This window comes from Bidens hawaiensis, unplaced genomic scaffold, assembly GCF_021521415.1.
Source record: "Bidens hawaiensis isolate Kalapana, Puna unplaced genomic scaffold, B.hawaiensis_p1.1 tig00021170_1, whole genome shotgun sequence".
Lineage (NCBI taxonomy): Eukaryota > Viridiplantae > Streptophyta > Magnoliopsida > Asterales > Asteraceae > Bidens > Bidens hawaiensis.
In genome coordinates, this window is record NW_027493269.1 from 129,805 (window position 1) to 150,732 (window position 20,928).

The window sequence follows — 20,928 nt, forward strand, 5'->3', positions numbered from 1 at the left end:
GAAAATAGTAAAAAAATCGTCTTCGGATGTCTGATGAATTTCTTGCAAATAACTTGGTGGTTTACATCGAAAGAGAAATTGCTGAAAAGTTTGATTCGAAATCAGTAATCGATGAATTTAAAGACCTTAAAGGTCGTCGGGCTCAGTTGTAATTTTTCTTCTTTTGTCGTTTATGTGTAAGAAAATGTTATTTTTTTGGATTTATGGTCTTTTTTTTGTGATAAAAATTTGGTTGGTTTATATGTATGAACTTATGATTAATCTAAAATTTTTGACCCCCCCATGTAATTATTCAAGTTCCGCCACTGCTTTGGAGGGTGGTGTTATGCCACAGACTGTCGGGTGATTAACACCATGTACGGATAATTGGTTCAATGGAGGGTGGTTTAGTACCACGGGCCTCCAGGCTTGATAACCCGCATGTAAGACCTTAAGGCTTTGGGGTATATGTGTACCTGTATAGTGTGACACCGAGAGTGAGGAACTCTCTAGTAGTTGGGCTACATTGGAATTGAAGAGGGTGGGGTGAGGTTATCGTAGAGCTGGTGGCCCTAATAGATAACCGTAACCCAACAACGCTTAGGCAGAGGATACCGTAGAGTGGGTGACTCTAAGAGGTAACCGAAACCAAATGAGCGGCTAAGAAACTATAACTGTGACCTTGAAATAAATTTCAGTGCCAAACTTATTTTACATATTGAAGCATTTTATAATTTATTGTTTGTTAATTATAAAATTAGAACTCACCAGCGAAAGCTGACTTGTTTTAGCATGTATTTCAGGATAAAGTAGTAAGTGTCGAAGAAGGCATCATGTGGCTATTTAGCACGAGCAGTATTTGGCATAATGAACTCTGATAAACATAGCCTCATTCAAGTTTGTTGTACATTTGTTTCTAAATAAATATTTGTGACTTCCGCTGTGCTTATCAATAAAAAGGCTCTGTTTTTGTGTAAATCCAACGTTTCGTTGAGCACCGGTTTCGGGGTGTCACAACTTTGTTGGGAAACCTATCGAAATCGTGGATCATGATGTCAAGAAACTCAAGCGAAGTTGAATCCGTCTACTGAAACTGAAGTGGAACTATAAGCAAGGACCCGAGTTTATTTGGGAACTTGAAGATCAAATGAAACAAAAATACCCTCATCCTTTTCAATCTGAAGCAGTCTCCAATGTTTAATTTCGAGACGAAATTTTCCTTAAGTGGGAGAGACTGTAACGTCTATGGATTTTTCTTGCAAAAACGTTAGTCTTTTGTGGCCTTATTTAATAAAGTTCTCGTATCTATTTTATCATTTATGGTTACTTTCAATAAATTATATGTAATTATTGAATAACATTATATGATCATATACTCATTTTTCATAAACATGCTTAATTATTAATACATATGATAATTTATTTAATTAATTCAGATGTAACATGAGTATACAACACATTAATACGTATGATAATTGATCACTTATTAATTTATTATACAACGCAGCAATATCGATGTCTTCAATATCCATTAGAGTGTCCGGCCACGAACTCCAAACAAATCAGCCACAACCCGCCATCCCAACTGCCACTCAAACACTCTCAAACGCCCATCGGGCATTAGTTTCATATACTGGCCGGCCGATGATGCTAGCGGCACTCGAATCACACCGTCAGGACGACTTGGCTCGGCGGAATGAATGAACAAAGCCAAACTTCCATTAAACAACCTAACATAACTTCTTTCTTTACTTCTATCAGGACCATTAACCAAATACTTGTAATAAACTCGATGTGGCTTCGATTCAATGTAACCAAACAAACCCTTATTCGTAACCTCAACCGAATACATACCTTTCCTCCAATTCGAAGACGAGGAGCACCTTGTGGCAAACGCCTACGGCGGTTTGGCCCTTGAAGCCCAAAAACGCCTTCTAAATAAAGTTTTGGGCCTTTTTTATGTTTTTTCAGCACTTTTTATGTTTTTATTTTTGGGTTTGTGTTCAGCCCATGGACCTTTTTTGGCCTATTTCGTATTAGACTCTTTATTTATATGCTGCTTATGTAATATGAATGGACAGACTTGAATTTTAATAATTATCAATTTTCTCTTCATTTTCCCTAAACCTTTGGGTGAGATTTGGGAGTTTCGAAGCTCATCACGGGTATTCTCTGAATCAATGTGATTCGATCTTCATTCTTGTTTATACCGCTGCATCAGTTCGGTGATAGGCCATGTCCAAAGTGCGTATATTTTAGGCAGTCCGCTCATTCTTAATGAGCTTGCTTCCTAGCTACTTTAAGTTTGTTGACAAAATTGCTATGATTTTCAAAGTATTTCAAGAAGGCTTTTGATACTTTAAACTGGATGTTTTTAGATTCAATAATGATGCAAATGGGATTTCCAGTTTTATGGCGTAAAAGGATTCCATGTTGTCTTGAGTTGGTTTCTCACACAGCGGCCGCCTTCAAAGGAGTTTAAAGTTAAAAGGGGGGTTAGGCAAGGAGATCCCGTAGCACCAATCCTGATTATTGTCGGGCGTTAAATTTGGTACTTGAGTCGGCCTGAGAGGTTATTTCATGGTATTAACTAAAGCCAAATAAAGTTTAAGTAGTTAGACAGTCTGGTGATTTCTGATGTTTTCCATGCCAACGAGTGTATATCTTCGCAGGTGATTAGTCCTTCTCGAATGTATTAAACTTAGCTCGTTAATTTATTAAGTTGTTTTTATTTGTCACCCTATCTTAAAGTAAACCTAAGTAAGAGTAAAATATTTGGAGTCCGCACAACTCCAGACCAACTAGATGATATGCCCTTGATTCTTGGATGTTCGGATGGATCGTTCTCATTCGTGATAAGGCGGTTCTGAAAACTCTAACATGATTATTCGGGTGGCTTGGTTTAAGTACAATTTTGTTATTGAGTTTTAATTTTGACTTTCATTTTATGTTTTATTTTTGCTTTAAAGATTCTCCAGAAAATTTGAAAGTAACTTCTAAAACATCTCGTTGGTAATTAGCCAGTGATTCTACCGCAGGAGAGTTCTTGTCGACGACTAGAGAAGACTTGCTAGTCCCTTGAGAAATTCCTTCACTAATATGTCGATTTCTCATTAAACTCAAAACGATTACAAGGGAAACAACTGTGCCGCAACCCCTTTTCATTGTAGATAGACTTCCATCGACGAATACTTGTTGATAATGACTTTTAGCGACAAAGCCCAACATAATTGCTCGTCAAGGATAGCTCCTTGTTTGCCCTTCACTCGACATTACGCAAACCATCCAATGGTGGCGTTGACAGCCGAAAGACAAGGGTACATGCACCAATCAGCCGGCATCCCGATGATTGAGTACTATGTGTCTTATGTCCAAGGCTTGATGCAAAACTACTATCGAGCCGGGGGTCTCACCGGAAGCAGCCTCTCTAGCCCCATAGGGTAGAGGTAAGGCTGTCTACATTTTACCCTCTTCAGACCCTACCATAGCTTTGCTATTGGTGAGATATACTGAGTACGATGATGATGATGATCCAATGGATCTCAACAATTGTCTGCTTTTATTTAATTAATTCATAAGTAACATAAGTATACAACAACAAACTAAAACGTATAATAATTTATCACACATTCATTTATTATACAAAATGCAACAATGATGTCTTCATGTCATAGCCCAAATCATTGCATATATAACACCCATTAGAGTCTTCGGCCACGAACTCCGAATAAATCAGCCACAACCCGCCACCCAGACTGCCATTCCAACACTCTCAAATGCCCATCGGGCATTAGTTTCATATACTGAGCCGATGATGCTATCGGCAAGGGAATCGAACCATCAGGAGGACTTGGCTCGGCAGAATGAATGAACAAAGCCAAACTTCCATTAAACAACCTAACATAACTTCTTTCTTCACTTCCATCAGAACCATTAACCAAATACTTGTAATAAACTCGACGTGGCTTCGATTCAATGTAACCAAACAAACCCTTATTCGTAACCTCAACCGAATACAAACCTTTCCTCCAATTCGTCGAAGAAACACTAGCAATCAGTTTTTGTCCTTCAAACAGTTTTTGCCCGGGTACTAAACTGTCTGTCGGGTGATCAAACGATTGCCAAACGATTGCGTTACCCGAATCAAACAAGACTAGGTTTCCGGTATCAGTTATCTGCATGCCAGCAACATGTTTTCCTGCGGTGTTGGTAGACCAAACGAGGTTACCATCTGCATCTCGGAGCACTAAGTCTCCAACTTCATTAAGATTAAGTTTTGCCCCAAGTTTAACTGGGTGGTCCCGGTTGGCTGACCAGACAACTTGAGGGAACCCAATAGCGGGTTGGACAATACCTGACCCGCTATTAGTTTGGACAATAAAAACTGCAAAGAGGTAAGAGTCGCAGGTTCCATTGCAGTAGAACCCACAGGCGAACCTTGGTCCGAATGATCCTCTAAGGAGGATGGCGCGGACTGTGGAGCCGTCTGTGAAGGATACTGAGTGGGGTGCGGATGCATTGTTGGTCCATGTCGTGGAAAGATTTGCGGACGGGTAGTCGAAGGGCTGGGCCACGGTTGAGTAGCGAGATAAGATGAGAAAGAAAGCAAGGAGAAGACTACAAATTAGTGTTGTTTTCATGGCTGATGATTAATGAACAGAATAGATAGAAGTGAAGATGAATGCATATATTTAGTCGTGTATTTATGGGATTTTAAATGTGTAAAAGTCGTTTTCTATTATTATTATTGAGGTTTCCAGATATTGAATGTGCAAAACCGTGTCCGGATCGCATGTTGAGTATTGAATCATACTTCCTTTGCAAATTAAAACAATTATTATTGATTTATTTCTTATACCCTTATGTGATGCGGTATTTACTAACTAAATCATCAAGCACACGTAGTGGTTTAACTGAAACACAATTATTATATACTTCTCTTTATTATAAAAACACGAGTGGAGGAAATGTAATTGATTGGATTTGTAGTGGCCAAACACACTTGAGCTCCTTGTCTTGCTAACAGGTTGTCGGGTGTCGGCTGGTGCCAAAGTGGACTCGCTCTATTTTGGTACCTATATATGTGGGGTAGACCTCAGTAGCGGGTCTAGAAGAAAAATTTATGAGTATTGCAAAAACATTTTTAAAAATTTAGGATATCTTATTTTAATAAATATTTGTAATTCGCATATTACGCCATTCTCATTTTAAAAAATGGTAAAATTGTTAAGGTGTGGAATATGAGGTCGATGATAAAGTGCAAAGAATTCATTTGTAAAAAATAAAATTAATATATTACACAACCCATTTATTTATATGACGTCACTTAAAGTCAGAATATTAAATTAGAAGTCTTACCAACAAGGCAACTATGACGATAATATTTAGATTTAACGTGGTCAAATTTTCCAGCCACCGTTTGTTTGTTGGATAATGTTTTGCAAGCTGTAATCGTGTGTGTTCTGATATTCTAGTCATACGACAAATCCTTTATCACAATTCATAAGTCAGCATAAAATACTAAATTACTAATTTTTATCAACTTTTTTGTTATTAAACTTCTGGAATTTCTTATTAAACACATACCTTTTTAATCAAATGGGTAATAACAAAACGCAATAAAGGAGGTCGTGTTTACAGTTCATACTTTATTATTACATAGGGTTGTTCGATATTCGAATCAGGTTCTGGAAACTCAAGATTTGTATCGAATTTGAATTTCAAAGTTTGAATCTGGTTTTTAAAACCTCGAATTCGGTTCTACACAGTATCAGAAACTGAATTTCAGATCGAATATGAATTTATGATTTTCAACTTGAAATTTGATTTCAAATATTACATTATATTTTTCTGGGTTGAGTTATAATAAGAACATTAGTTTTCCTAGGAAATATAGAAAATAATCTTGTCCATTCATTTTAAAATTGAATGGTTGAGATTAGATTAGAGAGATCATCAAAGTGTAAAACAAGGGTAAGGGTATAATAGGGATAACACATTTGTTGACTTTCTCTCTCCATATGCAAACCACATGTCAAATACCCCTATCATTTTAAAACGCCCATAACTTTTTATACGACATTTTTTTAAAACAATTTCACCATAATAACGAGTGTTTTTTTCTTTTATATGAGTACCATATTGCTATATAAAAATTAAAAAAAAAATTTGTGGGTTTTTTTACAAAGTGTGTTTTTATCAAAATTGTGTTTTACAAAATTGTGTTATACAAGTGTGTTTTACTTTTTCATAGTGTTTTTTGCATTGTGTTTTTTACATTGTGTAATTTAATTGTGTTTTTCATTGTGTTTTTGTCATTGTGTTTTTATTTTCATAGTGTTTATTCCATTGTGTTTTTTACGTTGTGTCTTTTTCATTGTGTTTTTCATAGTGTTTTATTTTCCGACGAAATTTCCGAAGACTTTTCCGGCAAGGTGGTGGCGGTGGGCGGTTGTGTCTTTTTCATTGTGTTTTTCATAGTGTTTTATTTTCCGACGAAATTTCCGAAGACTTTTCCGGCAAGGTGGTGGCGGTGGGCGGTGGTGGTTGTAGGAGATAAGTTAAAATTTAAGTGAGTTTTAATTAAGTGTGTTTTAATTAAATGGGTTTTTAAAATTAAATTAAGTGAGTTTTTCAATATTAAAGTATTAGACAAAAATACTCTTCTTCCTAGCCTTCTTAGAATAATCAAACTTCTTATTTGATCTTTTCTCATATTTTTCATTTAAAGCATAGCCCACCGGTATAATCCAAGCACTCAAAGCATGCTCACATGCAACCCAGAACCAAAAATTACCCGTGGTTCACAAAACCTGAAGGTGCACAAATCGGGTATTTTCAAGACCTGGAACCGGGTAGGAACCGGCTTCGGGTATGGTCAACAAAAGTTTGGGTAGAAAGATCGGTTCCGAAACGGGGTATTTTGTGCACGTCTAACAAGACCCATCCACCTTGTGCTTATTGTACACGGCCCATAATGGCCCATTGAACTGGGCTATAGCTTATCACGATTTCATAAGCCCACCTGCATTAAATTTGTTAGGCCTTTCGAGTTTTGACTTCTCGTCAAGCTTTGATCATTGTTGAATTTTTGGTTCAACGTTGACCATAAACTTTTAAAGATATTTAGAATGTTTTTGTGGGTACATATGTTTTGTGGATTGATATTCAGAAGTTATAGTTTGTATAAAATGTTCTTTGTATGTGGATTGATCTATGTGTTTCAACTTAAATGTTGGAATAAATAAAAGAAACCTTCCTTCTAATATTACAAGCACAAATAATGTTAACATATCAAACAGAGTCGGAACAACAAATGATTTGTGAAAATATCCCAAACCAATAAGTAATCAAACCGGCCAAATTGCTTCAGTTCGTTAGGTTTATTCGGTTTTAACCAAATTGCTTGGTTAGACACCGTCATAAGTAGAAACAACTAAATTATTTGGTTGGAGAAAGATTACTCCCTTTGAAAGAATAGTTAAACCGAATAACAAGTTTACATGAAGTCGATTGTAAAATCCAATTTCCTATATGAAATATTTTGTAAATGGACCAAACCACCAATGTTTTTACTTAAAATATTGATTTCACTCCCAATAATCACAAAATACATTTGGATATAACCTAAATCTTTAATTTGATAATTATTACGAGCCAAGCCACTCGCGAGCTAATAAAGCTCGATCAATAAAAAGTTTTTTAAAGAGCCGAGCCTTTTAGATCTCGAGTCGAACCCGAGCCTCAAATAAAGCTCGTTTAGTTATCGAGTCAGAGCTCGAACCTTATGTATTTATAAGGTTTACTTCTTTTGATATTTTATGTATTAGTTTTAGATTGCACAGATGAGCTCAAGCTGAGCTTGGACTCGTGCATAGGGCTGTAAACGAACCGAACGAACACGAACAAGGCCTTGTTCTTGTTCGTTCGTTAAGGAAATAATGTGTTGACGAACGGTTCATGAACACTTACCGAACCATATTTTATGTTCGTGTTCGTTCATTAAGGAAATGCATATGTTCACGAACACAAGCGAACACAAATAAAATCAGCAGAGCCTAGAGATTGAGACCTACGTATTCATCAATGTGAATAATGAAAGCCTGTAAACGAATCGAACAAACACAAACAATGGCATATTCGTGTTCGCTCATTTAACTTTAAACGATACGAACACTTAATTGAACAAATTTTTATGTTCCTTTTCGTTTATATAAAAAAAGAACATTTGTGCTCGTTTATATCCCTTTGTTTATAATCTAAGGGTACATAACTGAACAAAGATAAACGAATTTAAATGAACAATTTTTTTTTAAAAAAAAAGCCTTTAATTAGATGACTAATATAGATAATAATTAATTATTTTATGTTAATACATAAACGAACATAAATAAATATACATAAACAAACATAAATAAACGAACGTTCATGAACATAAATGAACGAACGGAACATATGCTCATGTTCGTTCGTTTAATTAAACGAACACAATTTTTTTGTTCATGTTCGTTCGTTTAATAAATAAACAAACATAAACGAACTTCCCGCCGAACGGTTTACGGACAGTTCACCGAACGTTCGGTTCGTTTACAAGCCTACTCGTGCAAAGTGATTCTTAAATTATATATTAAAAGTAAAAAATGTACATAAATTAATTAACAAACAAGATGAAATAAGCTTAAAATAACAACTCACAAACACGACTTGAGATTTAGAAAAAGATTTCGAAGCCTCATTGGTCAAAATAAACCGAGCTAGAGCTCCTCGACCTTAATCAAGCCCGGTTTATTTTGACTGGTTCGTCAAATTTCAATATTACCCTACAGTTGACAAACTCTACTCTGGTGATAAGGAAGATGACTCTTTATCCTTTTACATCTTTCTTTGTAAGCCTCTGACTCAATTAACCCTCAGCCTCTCAGTCGCTGCTGACTGTCCTAATCAAGATATCCTGGTAAATATTTATTCTACATTTACAATTTTACAGTTGTGTTTATATACATTTTCTTTTTTTTGTAGATTTGATAGAAATTGGTGGAAATTTGTATCGAAAAGTTTGCATTTTTCCCATGATTTCTTGAATTCATACTTTAAACTTGTAATTTTGGGATTGAATTGAATAAAGTTTGAATTTTTTTAAATTGGGTTTAGTATATGCACGCCACTTGTTCGATGAAATGCCTGATGAAGTATGAGTTTTAATTTCAATAGATTTTTAGATTATAATGAATCTAAGGGAAGATGAACATTTAGGCCGGTTAAACAAGTTAATTACTTTAATGTATAACAGCTATTCTTGATTTATCGTTCGTTTTCTTAGTTGAAGCCATACATGACATGCCCTCTGCGCATCGGGATTTCATTGTCGGACTAGCGCTTAGTTTGAGAGATATTTGACCATTAAAATGCCATATATAATGAGAAACAGATAATCTTGATGTGGTGTGTACATATGAGTAGTTTTGGTTGTATTCCTCGAAACAAAATCCAGCATTATTGTTTAAAATTATTCATTGGTTTCAGGCTTTCAGCTTTATGGTTTTACGTTTGTTTAAGTGTAGTATAAGTATGATTAAGTGTGTTTTAAGTATGTTTATAAATGAGCTAAGCTGCTCCCGAGCTAATCGAAATCGGCTCGTTAAAAGCTCGAACCAAGCAAACCTTAAACGAGCCCGAGCCTAAAAATAAACTTGTTAAATAAACGAGCAGCTCGAGCGTAAAAATAAACTTTTTAAATAAACGAGTCCGTGCTCTTGCTTAAAAATCTACTCAAACTCGGTTCCTTTATACTCCTGTATGTTTGTACACAAGGTTTATGAACACCACTAATTCTTTCTCCTCCGACCCGCTTCTTGCAGAAAAATGCTATCTTCAGTCCAAAACCCTCGCGCCCTCCTCCACCACTGCCGGCGATCTAACCCTCTTCACCACCACTACCACCACCGTTACCCCAAATCCACCCACGCCACCGCTCTACCCCATCCCATTTCTGCATCACTACCCACCTCTCAAATCCAAACCATCCAAAAATCCATCCTTTCTCGCGAGAAAACAACCCGCCAATTTGCCGAAGAATTTCTCAACCGTCTACGCCTCACCGAACCCCATGTCAAGAGCTTCCTCCACATCTCAGAAACTGTCTTAAATGAAGCAGATGAAATCGACCGGAAGATTGACTGCAATGAGGACATTGCCCCCCTTTCCGGAGTATTGGTGGCTGTTAAAGACAACATTTGTACTGCTGACATGCCGTCCACCGCTGGATCCAAATTATTACAAAATTACCGACCGCCATTTGATGCCACTGCTGTTAAGAAATTGAAGGAAAGTGGCGCCATTATTGTTGGCAAAACCAATTTGGATGAATTTGGTATGGGGAGTACCACTGAAGGATCGGCTTATCAGGTTTAGGGTTTTATTGTTTCTCATTACACCGATTTTGATACTTGTAAACTATATCGCCTATTGACCTAATGCTTTTGGCATTTGGTACTTATTAGGTTACTTCAAATCCATGGAACCTTGAATGTGTACCAGGCGGCTCATCTGGTGGCTCGGCTGCAGCGGTTGCAGCCAGGCAGTGTGTGGTGTCACTGGGCAGTGATACTGGCGGAAGTGTCCGGCAACCTGCCTCGTTTTGTGGTGTTGTGGGGCTAAAACCAACATACGGTCGTGTTTCACGTTACGGGCTGGTGGCTTATGCATCATCACTGGATGTTATTGGTTGTTTTGGCTCATCGGTTGCTGATGCTGGAATTTTGCTTCAGTCAATTTGTGGTTATGATAAACTTGATGCCACTAGTAGCACACGAGTATGTTTGTTCCACCTTAATCTTGTTATTTACAGTTTCTTGATATCTTTGATGTGATAGGAAATTATTGATCTTGTTTTCAGGAGGTTAATGATTACACGTCACAGTTTGTTTCCAAAGATTATTTTGAATCACAGCCGTTAAAAGGGTTAAGGGTTGGTGTGATTTCTGAAACTCTTGGTGATGGAGTTGACCAAGAAGTTGTTTCATCGGTTCGTGGTGCTATATCTCATTTGGAAGAGTTAGGGTGTACTGTAACAGAGGTATTAATAGAACTAAATCTTTGAGGTTGTGCAACTAATATAAGTTATTTTACATGTTTTTTAATTTATTTTGGATTGCAGGTTTCATTGCCTTCTTTCTCTTTAGGATTGCCTGCATATTATGTTCTTGCTTCATCTGAATCTTCATCAAATTTGTCACGCTATGATGGTGTTAGGTGATATATATTGTGCCTTATTTAAAGTTGGCATTTCTAGGAATTTTTATATTTTAATTTGAAAAATCAAGTTTTTTATCTACAGGTATGGGAATCAAGCGGTTTCTGATGAACTGAGTTCTCTTTATGGAGATTCTCGTGCTAATGGATTTGGTCCAGAGGTGTGGAAAAATATCACATTGATAAACTTTGTTTATAAGTCTATAACGATTTGATATTATTATAACAAAAAAAAAATGAATATTTATTAATATGTGGCAGGTAAAAAGGAGGATTTTGATGGGCACATATGCTCTTTCTGCTGGTTATTATGATGCTTATTACAAGCGAGCGCAACAGGTATTTTTTATATTATATTCTTATCGATATTTGTTAATAATTTTATATGATAATCATGTTGATTTGTTGACTTAGGTGAGGGCTGTGGTACAAAAAAGCTTCAAGGAAGCATTAGATTTACATGATATTCTAATTTCACCAGCAGCTCCATCTGCAGCATACAAAATTGGTAATTCCCAGTTTACCCTCTATGATCACTTTATTTACCATAATCTTGAAATTGTAACCACTATTTCGTTCTTTTCCATATAGGTGAAAAGAAAAACGATCCACTGGCAATGTATGCAGGGGATATTATGACCGTATGTTGTTAAAAACTTCTCATTTAACTTCTAAGTTTTATATATTTTATAAATATATTAACTTTAGATAATAGATACTTTTGTTTGGTTTCAACTTTCAAATGCAGGTGAATGTGAATTTGGCTGGATTGCCTGCATTGGTTTTGCCATGTGGCTTTGCAAAAGACAGCCTTCCTGTTGGCTTTCAAATGATTGGTGCTGCATTTGATGAGGTGGAACTAATTTCTTGATACCATAAAAATAAAAAAAGTTCATATTATATTGATTTAACATTTTTAATATCATAAATGCAGGAGAAATTGCTTAGAGTGGGGCATATATTTGAGCAAACTCTTCAAGGTTACAACTTTATCCCACCATTGATAGCAGATACAATTTAAAAGCTAGCAACAGTGGTTTTAAGTTTTAACTATGTAGTCATTTATTAACTGCGCATGTACATTTTTTCATGAATAAAACTATGTATTCATTTATTAATGAAGTTAGGAAATTTTTGTTCTGGTAAATCTATTTGGTGGTCTTCTTCAAAAATGAAAAAGGGAGTAGAATTCTCATCAAGTTGAAGAATGGAGATCACTAGGTAGAGTGTTCAAAAACAGTTTGAAACTTGTTCTGAACAAGTCGGCCAGTATTCATGGTTCAGTTTCACGGTTTGGTGGTTTAATGTTCTGTTTGAAACTTAAACCGGTCATGTAAACTGATATCTGAGAGGCCTTATCTTGCTCTATTTTCCACACTATTTGAAATTTTCATATTACAGTTTCTATTCACAATGTTCCCTTAGATGCATTCCGTGATCATCTTTGGTTCGGTAATACCCTCTTCTGATCATTGGCATATCCTCTTTGCTTCTTTCGTGATGACATTTGTTGCCAACGAATAAGTTTTAACTGACATTCTTTCAAGCACCTTAGCTGCCATGATTTCCTTCCCACAGAATTGCCTTTAAAGTAACTATCCACAACTCGTTCATGGTTTTTTTGATCAATTACAACTAGGCATGTTCAAAACGGTTTGGGACTAGGAACCGGAACCGGTTCCTAACCGGTTCCTATATTCAAAACCCCCTTTTAAACCGGTTCCAGGCTCGAACCGGTTAGGGAACCGAACCGGTTCTCCCACCCTCGGACCCCTAACCTATCTAACCGGTTCCTAACCCGGTTCCTGTACCGTAACCGGTTCCAACCCATGACACCAAATACAGTGGGGTGCTTGGGGGAGCCAAAAAAACGGCTATTTTTGACCCCAACGGTCAAAAAAGGGCAAAAAAAAACGATTTCCAACGGCTATATTCGATCCAACGGCTAGAACCGGTTAGGAACCGGTTCCAGAACCGGTTCCGGTTCGGTTCCGGTTCCTACCCGCCCCCACTCAGAAATGCAAGAACCGGTCACGGATCATCGGGTTGAATCAGATAGGGTCCGGTTCCTACAAAAAACGGGTAGGAACCGGTTCGGGTCCGGTTCGGGTCCACCGGTTCGGTTCCAGGAACCGGTTTCGTTGAACATCTCTAATTACAACTAGAGGTGCACAAAAGAACCGGTTCCGGACCCGACCCGGAACCGGTTCCTACCCGTACCCTACCCGCTGGTAGGACCAGGTATAGGATTTCTCCCCGGAGCCATACCCGGAACCGGAACCGACCCGGAACTGGTGGAACCGGAACCGGAAATACCGAGTCAAACCCGAAAAAAACCCGGAGGAACCGGTCAAATACCCGACTATACCCGGAACCGGTTCCTACCTGAACCTGGTTTGGCCTTTGTTGACCATACCCGGAACCCGTTCCTACCCGGTTCCGGGTTTAAAAAATACCCAATTTTGTGCACCTCTAATTACAACCAATCGTAGATCTGTTATTTATAAAATTTTGTAAAATGTTTAGAAAACTGTATTTCAACTGAACACAAATCAGTGACGCACAACAAACTGGTTTTTCCCGAACCGAGTTAGAACCAACCAGGCCAGATTTCAACCCAAACTTGTTTGAAACACGAGCGTGTCCAGGTCGATTGTTTAACCTGTTTAATAAATGGAGTGTGTCCGGATTGACCTGTTTAAGCTGATCGTTATTAGTGAAGCGGAATGCATGTAGGACAGTTACATAGTATAATAATTTGAATTTTATTGCAACAAATTTTAATCTGTACTCGCAACAAATGTTATACATTCAAATAAAGTCAATCTGTTTGACAACAAAACACATAAGCCTGAAAATGATCTAGTCGCCTTGGCCCAGATAGAAGAGAAGGCAACAATGGTGTTGAGCCTTTCTCCTTACTATTGTTTTCCTTGTAGTTTTGGATATGTGAAATTATAGTCCAAGTTTGACTCAATGTTCATTCCTCCTTCTGACACTTTAACTTCTGACACTTTAACCACTGATGACATCGAAGGCCTTCTCGTGTAATTGGTCTGTAAACACCATAAAGCCATCTTCATCATCTCCACAACCTCTTTACTATTTATATGCTTATCTTCAATGTTGATGCCAACCATATCTAACAACGTTTGTTGCTCCCAACATTTTTGAAAAACATGGAGTAAGTGCCACCTTTCTTCAGGCAGAGATCGGTCCAAATTCTTTCTTCTACACAAGATCACTAACAGAACGATACCAAAACTGTATACATCCACCTTTTCAGTTATAACCGAGCTCAACCATTCTAGAGCCAGATACCATACCCCTAGGTTCCTCTCATCATTGTAGTCATCACTTTGGTTTGAGTTTTGTCAATGAGCTTAGACTTTGGCATTGAAATCGTTGTCTAGAAGTATGTTTTAAGGCTTAATGTCAAGATGCGCAATTTTTTTACATACGTTCTTCATGGAGATATGCCAAACCTTTGGCTATATCAAGAATAATATTCGTTCTGCATTCCCAGTAGAGTATATGCTCCCGAACTCCATGGTAGATCCACCAATCTAATGACCCGTTACTCATGAAGTCATACACAAGAAGTCGCTGTGATTTCCAAGCACAAAATCCTCGAAGTCTTACCAGATTCACATGGTGAACGCTACCAATGGATTGAACCTCAGCTAGGAATGATTTCTTATTGTGTGAAAAGGCCTTCAAGGCATTTTGCTGCAATCTTGGTGCCATCCCCGAGAGTCCCTTCGAAAACCGATCCACATCCTCCTTGACCAAGTTTGTTTAGTAAAATTCTCTGTAGCGACTATTAACTCTTCATAGGATAAACGAGTAGGCATTCCTGGTAATTGATCTAATTATTCTTCTTCCAATTCACTGTTTCTTTTTTTCTTATGGGCTCTGAACATTATAAAACCAATTATCACAATAAGATTAAACATACAAATTCCAATCGTTGCACCTACATCCGTTGCAACTTGGTTTTCTTTCTTTGATAGTCAACTAGGATTTCTGGACGTTGACAAAGGTAGCGCATACTGGACTTTTATGAATACTGCAGCATTCCAAGTTATATGATCTGGATCAACGGTAATCATTGTAAAGAGCTCCGTAGGTTAATAGCATTCTCCACTTGAAACATCGGAATAATACTTAAAAAAAGATGCTTTGCATGAGCAATTGTTTAGACAAGCTTGTTTGCAAGTCTCCATATTGACCCTCTCCATGTCGGCAGTCGAAGTGAAGACCGTGAAGTAGCTGACGTTCTTGAATGTAATAAAAACGTTGTTCTTAGGCATAATCACATGTGAGAGGAATAAACTCAGAGCAACCCTGGTTCGGTTGGCGATCGTCCACTGGTTTAATATAGTTCACAGGAAGACTTGTATTTGTTCAACTACATTGTTAATTGAATTTTTTTTCAAAATGGAGTTTATTTAAAAAAAAAAAAAAAGGAAAATGGGGAAAGTAACAAAAAAGGGAAATGGTGTATCCGCTGCTGCCAGCAGCGGATTAGGAAGAACCAGTTTGAAAATGGAGTAGGATCCGCCATTGGCAGGAGCGGATCAATCATTGAGAGCTAATCCTTCGCTGCCAATGGCGGATTAAGAGGAACAAGTTTCAAACCCCGTTTTTGTTCTGTTTTCTTCCGTTAACTTCAAACCCTTTTTTTACCTAACTGATTCAAGACCTACCCTACACATGCATGCATAAAGCATGCCATCTGCATAAAAACATGCATGCACAAAGCATGCATACCTACCCTACACATGCATCAATGTCTTCACATGCACAAAGCTGCCAACATCAAAGCTGCCACCACATGCATTATTGATTCAACATTATTGCTGCCACCACATGCGCAAAGCTGCCAACATTATTGATTAAAGACCTCACATCAAAGCTACCTACACATGCATGCCATGAACATGAGGAAGAAGACGAATTCAAACCAGGAAAAAAATTTTTTATCCTAATCCGCTGCCACCAATAGTGGATTTAGGGTTTTAGTTTTTCTTCCTAATCCGCTGCCACCAATAGTGGATTAAGGGTTTTCATTTTCTTTCTAATCCGCCATTGGCAGGAGCAGATTAGGGTTTTTTTTTCCTTTTATCTTTTTAAGGTATTTAAATTAGAGAACCAATGTTTTATTGCACGTCGCTGGTAGCCCAGCTGGTAAGTAAATTTGTTACGGAGTGGGAGGTCGCGGGTTCAAACCCCTCCCAGCCTGTTTTTTGGTAACATTTATTAAAATAAACTTTCCACCATTTACCACCATACTTGTTTTTAAATAACTTTCCACCAATATGAATAACCTTTTTTTAAATCTTTAATATTTGACCTACTTATTAATATTTTACCTACCCAACTATTAATATTTTGTTTTTTACCTACTTATTAATATTTTACTTACGAAACTAAACCTAATTGATTTTTACCTTCTTACCTACACATGCAGGCTTCTGCCATCTTCAAAGTTGTCTTCAAAGCTCCTGCCATCTTCATCAATGCATGCCTTTAAAGCTTCCAAAGCTGCATAATAAATAATCTCAAAGACCCGTGAACAAAGCTGACCAGTATCACATGCCTAAAATTCAAAGCTGCAACATGTAAGGCTTTCTGGAGGAAGAAGACGAACCAGAAAAAAATATTTTTTTTCTTAATTCGCTCCTGCCAATGGCGGATTAGGGTTTAAAAAAAATTAAACCTAATCCTCTCCTGCCAATGGCAGAATAGGGTTTAAAAAAAATCTTCCTAATCCGCTATTGTGAAAAGAGGATAGGGTTTTTTTAAAAATTCAAATTTGTTTCTAATCCTCCGTTGGCAATAGAGGATTATGGTTTTTATTTAAAACCCTAATTTGTACATGGTATTTTTCAAAGTGGTGTATAAATAGTGAGAGTAGTTGGTAAATTACTTGGTAGTTCATTATCGACTATAATGGATCCTAACGTTTTGTATGCTAGCAGTCCAACAAGAGTCATTCCCAAGGAGGTATGTTACCTTTGTGGTGCTCCTACTTTCTACTGTATGATTTGCGATACGTGGATCCTACATTGTGTAAGTGTTTATGTATATCTTGATCAAATATATCTTTTGATCGAGTAACTAAATATATGTTTTCTTAGTATAATAGTGAGCTTCCTCAGCCTGAAGCAAAAGTACAACCTCCCACACAACCTCCCTCACCGGAGTTAACTTTTGACCAGTTGAATCTAGATTTGTTAGAAAACCCAGATGTGTTGAAGAGTATTTATGAAAACGAAGGGGAAAAAAGAAGTTGAACCGGAGTACCACCATGACCGGCCCGTATCTAGGAGAGCACTCATCGGATTCGGAGTGGTCAAATGATGATTTCCATTGTAAGTAATCTATGTTTTATTATAGTTGTTATGTGTTTTTAATATGTTTTTTAATAAAGATGTTATGTGTTTCATCCATTTGTTTTTAGTCAACTTGTTTCTTAAGTATTATTTGCTTGATTATAGTTTATTTCATTCTAACACTTTAAAATCTAGACTAATAACTCACAAAATTTGCTTTATGATAAGTGAGAAAACTCTTATGCCTAACCTGAAACGTACACCCTAATTTAAGTTTTTCATATATATATGAGACTTAAATGATCCAATGACCATCTTCATATATACTTTTATATACAATTTATAAACTTACAATTTATAAAAAACTAAAACAACTAACTTATACTAAATACTATATATATAACACCCCCACCTTCATTCTTAAACCCGCACTTCTACAATCTCACACTCAATTTCACAAACCACATCCAGCACCTCAAACCCACACCCAAATTCACCCAATAAAATGAATCCGAACTTGCATCTCAACCCGGGTCCAAGCGATGATACACTCTTGTAACTAGGAGCCGAACACCGAGCCCAAAAGTTGTTCCTCAATCCACGAGAGAGGGAGATTTCTACATTGTATTTTTAACGGGGGATGATACATTTTGGGTGCGAGCCATGGAAGGCATCATAAAACTAGAGGGTAGAGTTTTGGGGTATATTATTCATTTGGATTTGGCGGTATTGTTCGTTGTGGTTATAGAAAAGTTGACCGAGCGTTGGTAGAAGCTCTGGTTGAAAGGTGGCGGCCCGAAACGAACACGTTTCACCTGCCATTTGGCGAGGCGACTGTCACCTTGGAGGGTGTTAATGTTCTATGGGGTTACCCATAGAGGGCGAGGCGTTAGCTGGGTCTGAGGAATCGGTCGACTACAACCAACGGAGGCACATGTGCCTTACTTATTTGGGTTTTAATACAAAAGAATCTGATTATAAAAATCAATTTTTAAAACTCAAATGTATAGTAGAGTTTATGATAGAAAACCCAATATACGAAGAATCTTCTGATATAGAATGTATTCAGCGTGCCCGTTGTGTCTGCCTAATAGATGCTTTTAGTAACATGTTAGCAAATACAAATAATGGGTACGCCTCATTACATTTACTATCTCATTTGAAAGACCCTCAAGTTAGTGGGCGACTGAGTTAGGGTTCTGTTGTCCTAGCGTGTTTGTATAGAGAACTCTGCAAGGGAACCAACCCCAAGAAAAGGCAGTTGGCGACCCAATGTCACTGCTACGAGTATGGGCATGGACCCGGATTCGAACAATGAGCCCCACAATTGGCGATCAAGAAATCAATTGGAGACATCCATATGGAGCAAGGTATTAAAAGATTTTATAATTTTTTTATAATGTTTGGTTATATTAAATGTTTAGGTTGACGGTTTAGTAGTTTGAATCATTTTTATAATATTGGGTTGTATTAAGAGATTTTAAAATGTTGGGTTGTATTAAAAGATTTTAAAATAATATAAATATCTATTATTATAAATTTAGATCTTAAAATTGTTGATTTTAAAATAATATATATATCTATTATTATGATTTAAAACTTTTTGCATGTTGACACTTAAAAAAAAAGACAGAAACAAAATTAACTTTTGATAATGGTTAACAAGTATCATTTAAATAAATAGAGTATGGATATGATGAGATGCATTTGTTTTCAAATTAGTAAACATAAATGAGTTTTAGTGGAACCAAGGGTATAATGGTACTCTTATTTTATTCTAAATGGATGGACTAGGCCACATTAGTCAAGAAGCCATCAGAATGCAGAGCATGGGCCCTGACCATTACTATGAAAATTTTTCAGGGGTCAAAACATGGCTTCTCGACTAATTCAATATGTTAATCATGTGGATCAGCCATCCTCATACAGACCACTGATGTCACATCCCGACTTAGGGCCTAGGCGTGTGACCACAAGTTGGTATCTGTTTTGTAATTATATCAGAGTTTATGGGTTAATTTTAGCTGAAGACTTTAGGTTTGAATATAATATTAATTTACATTGAAAATTTACTTGGGAATTAAACACTCAAGTATTCGGTTTACAAAATATGTGTTCATGATACAAGGATTTTAGTTTATCAAAACGGAGCCATCTCATAACGCGCTTCTATCTTCATAAGACTCCAATCCTTGCTAATGCTACTAATGCTTAATTACCTGCAATGGGTTGGAAAAATACGTCAGCTATATGCTGGTGAACACGTATGACTCTATAAAACATTTGAATGACATTACAATACAATTATAGTTTTCTGTACACTCAGCAGAAGTATTTCTACTTCTGGGCTTTGTACCACTACCCTACACACACACAAGTGTTCCCCCGAGCTATGGCAGCCCCGGAAAGGAGAACTAGTTATGACTGTTAGCCCGCAGCCACTTAGCCTCAGATTGTTTAGACTAAACAGTTATGTATGGATCCAGACACATGTATACTCGGTCTGAGTTGCTTTTATTTTCTATCTTGTATTATAATGTTTTAGAGATCACATAATCTCATGTAAACGTTGACGGACTCTTTAAGACAAACACACGTCCGTCTTATCGAGTACAAATATGTTTTGATTGATTGAAAAGGTTAACGTGTTCACCTGTACCGTCGGTGTTGAAAACCTTGACTGATTGATTGATTGTGAGTGATATTTAACCTATACATAATAGGTTTGTATAAATATCTGAATGATGTTTTGATTAAGCTATGATTGCTAAGCTTAACCTTGAAATCGTTTATCTTTGATTGTGAATGAAAACACTTAGGTTTTATGTGACGTTTGATGTAGCATGCTTTGGCTTATAGGTCACGTTGGTAAGTTTCTCCAGGTAAGTAAACGGGTCCCTCGGTTGATTGGGATTTGTACGAATTACTTTTCCTTAGGCAAGAAACTTACTACTAGTGATATTATCCTTACAGTTTACTACATGCCCGTCAAAATATATCTTTGATTAACATTACTTTACTATGAAGTAACGTTTATGAAAACTTGTTTATGAATGTTTATAAAACCCTTTCAAGGTTAAAGGCCATAGCCTCGATTTATTGTCTAAGCTCTAATTCAAATAACTTAAACATAACTCCAAATCTTAGATCGGATACTTAGAATGATAATAAGAAAAATGCAGGATCTTGATCTACTCGCTTATATGATTACTACTTGATTATGACTTCGTTACTTGCACAAACTTTGAGAAAATGGCACGTCGGCTTGACACGGCAATAGGGCACGCCTTTCTAGGTTAAGTATGTGTAAATTGAGATGTGATGGGATGAATTTGGCTTCAAACCCGTTCACCCCTTTTAT

General features: G+C 36.9%; 3 protein-coding genes across 3 annotated transcripts; 1 reads left to right on the top strand and 2 right to left on the bottom strand.

Annotated features, from left to right (window-relative positions):
* Nucleotides 1-3,669: 3,669 nt before the first annotated feature.
* LOC143562786 (EP1-like glycoprotein 4) lies at nucleotides 3,670-4,784 on the bottom strand. The gene has a single exon (XM_077050495.1). It carries the CDS (start codon nucleotides 4,617-4,619, stop codon nucleotides 3,681-3,683), a length of 939 nt encoding a protein of 312 aa, XP_076906610.1. The 5' UTR covers nucleotides 4,620-4,784; the 3' UTR covers nucleotides 3,670-3,680.
* A 4,006-nt stretch (nucleotides 4,785-8,790) lies between these two features.
* On the top strand, nucleotides 8,791-12,376 carry LOC143562790 (glutamyl-tRNA(Gln) amidotransferase subunit A, chloroplastic/mitochondrial-like). The gene is made up of 11 exons (XM_077050497.1): nucleotides 8,791-8,932; nucleotides 9,837-10,383; nucleotides 10,479-10,790; nucleotides 10,874-11,053; nucleotides 11,135-11,229; nucleotides 11,315-11,390; nucleotides 11,491-11,568; nucleotides 11,644-11,737; nucleotides 11,821-11,870; nucleotides 11,978-12,082; nucleotides 12,164-12,376. Exons 2-11 carry the CDS (start codon nucleotides 9,841-9,843, stop codon nucleotides 12,248-12,250), a joined length of 1,620 nt encoding a protein of 539 aa, XP_076906612.1. The 5' UTR covers nucleotides 8,791-8,932; nucleotides 9,837-9,840; the 3' UTR covers nucleotides 12,251-12,376.
* A 1,774-nt stretch (nucleotides 12,377-14,150) lies between these two features.
* LOC143562803 (G-type lectin S-receptor-like serine/threonine-protein kinase SD2-5) lies at nucleotides 14,151-14,976 on the bottom strand. Its single transcript, XM_077050508.1, has 2 exons — nucleotides 14,687-14,976; nucleotides 14,151-14,586 (listed from the first exon to the last, which is right to left on the bottom strand). The coding sequence occupies exons 1-2, from the start codon at nucleotides 14,974-14,976 to the stop codon at nucleotides 14,151-14,153; spliced, it is 726 nt and encodes a 241-aa protein (XP_076906623.1).
* Nucleotides 14,977-20,928: the final 5,952 nt, after the last annotated feature.

Bases quoted from the DNA above. Each gene is read 5' to 3' on its own strand.
- LOC143562786 (XM_077050495.1), bottom strand. From the start codon at position 4,619: ATGAAAACAACACTAATTTGTAGTCTTCTCCTTGCTTTCTTTCTCATC.
- LOC143562790 (XM_077050497.1), top strand. From the start codon at position 9,841: ATGCTATCTTCAGTCCAAAACCCTCGCGCCCTCCTCCACCACTGCCGG. The intron at 11,230-11,314 runs GTGATATATATT...TTTTATCTACAG, and splicing joins TCACGCTATGATGGTGTTAG to GTATGGGAATCAAGCGGTTT. The intron at 11,871-11,977 runs GTATGTTGTTAA...TTTCAAATGCAG, and splicing joins ATGCAGGGGATATTATGACC to GTGAATGTGAATTTGGCTGG.
- LOC143562803 (XM_077050508.1), bottom strand. From the start codon at position 14,976: ATGGCACCAAGATTGCAGCAAAATGCCTTGAAGGCCTTTTCACACAAT. The intron at 14,587-14,686 runs GTAAAAAAATTG...CTCAAACCAAAG, and splicing joins TATCTCCATGAAGAACGTAT to TGATGACTACAATGATGAGA.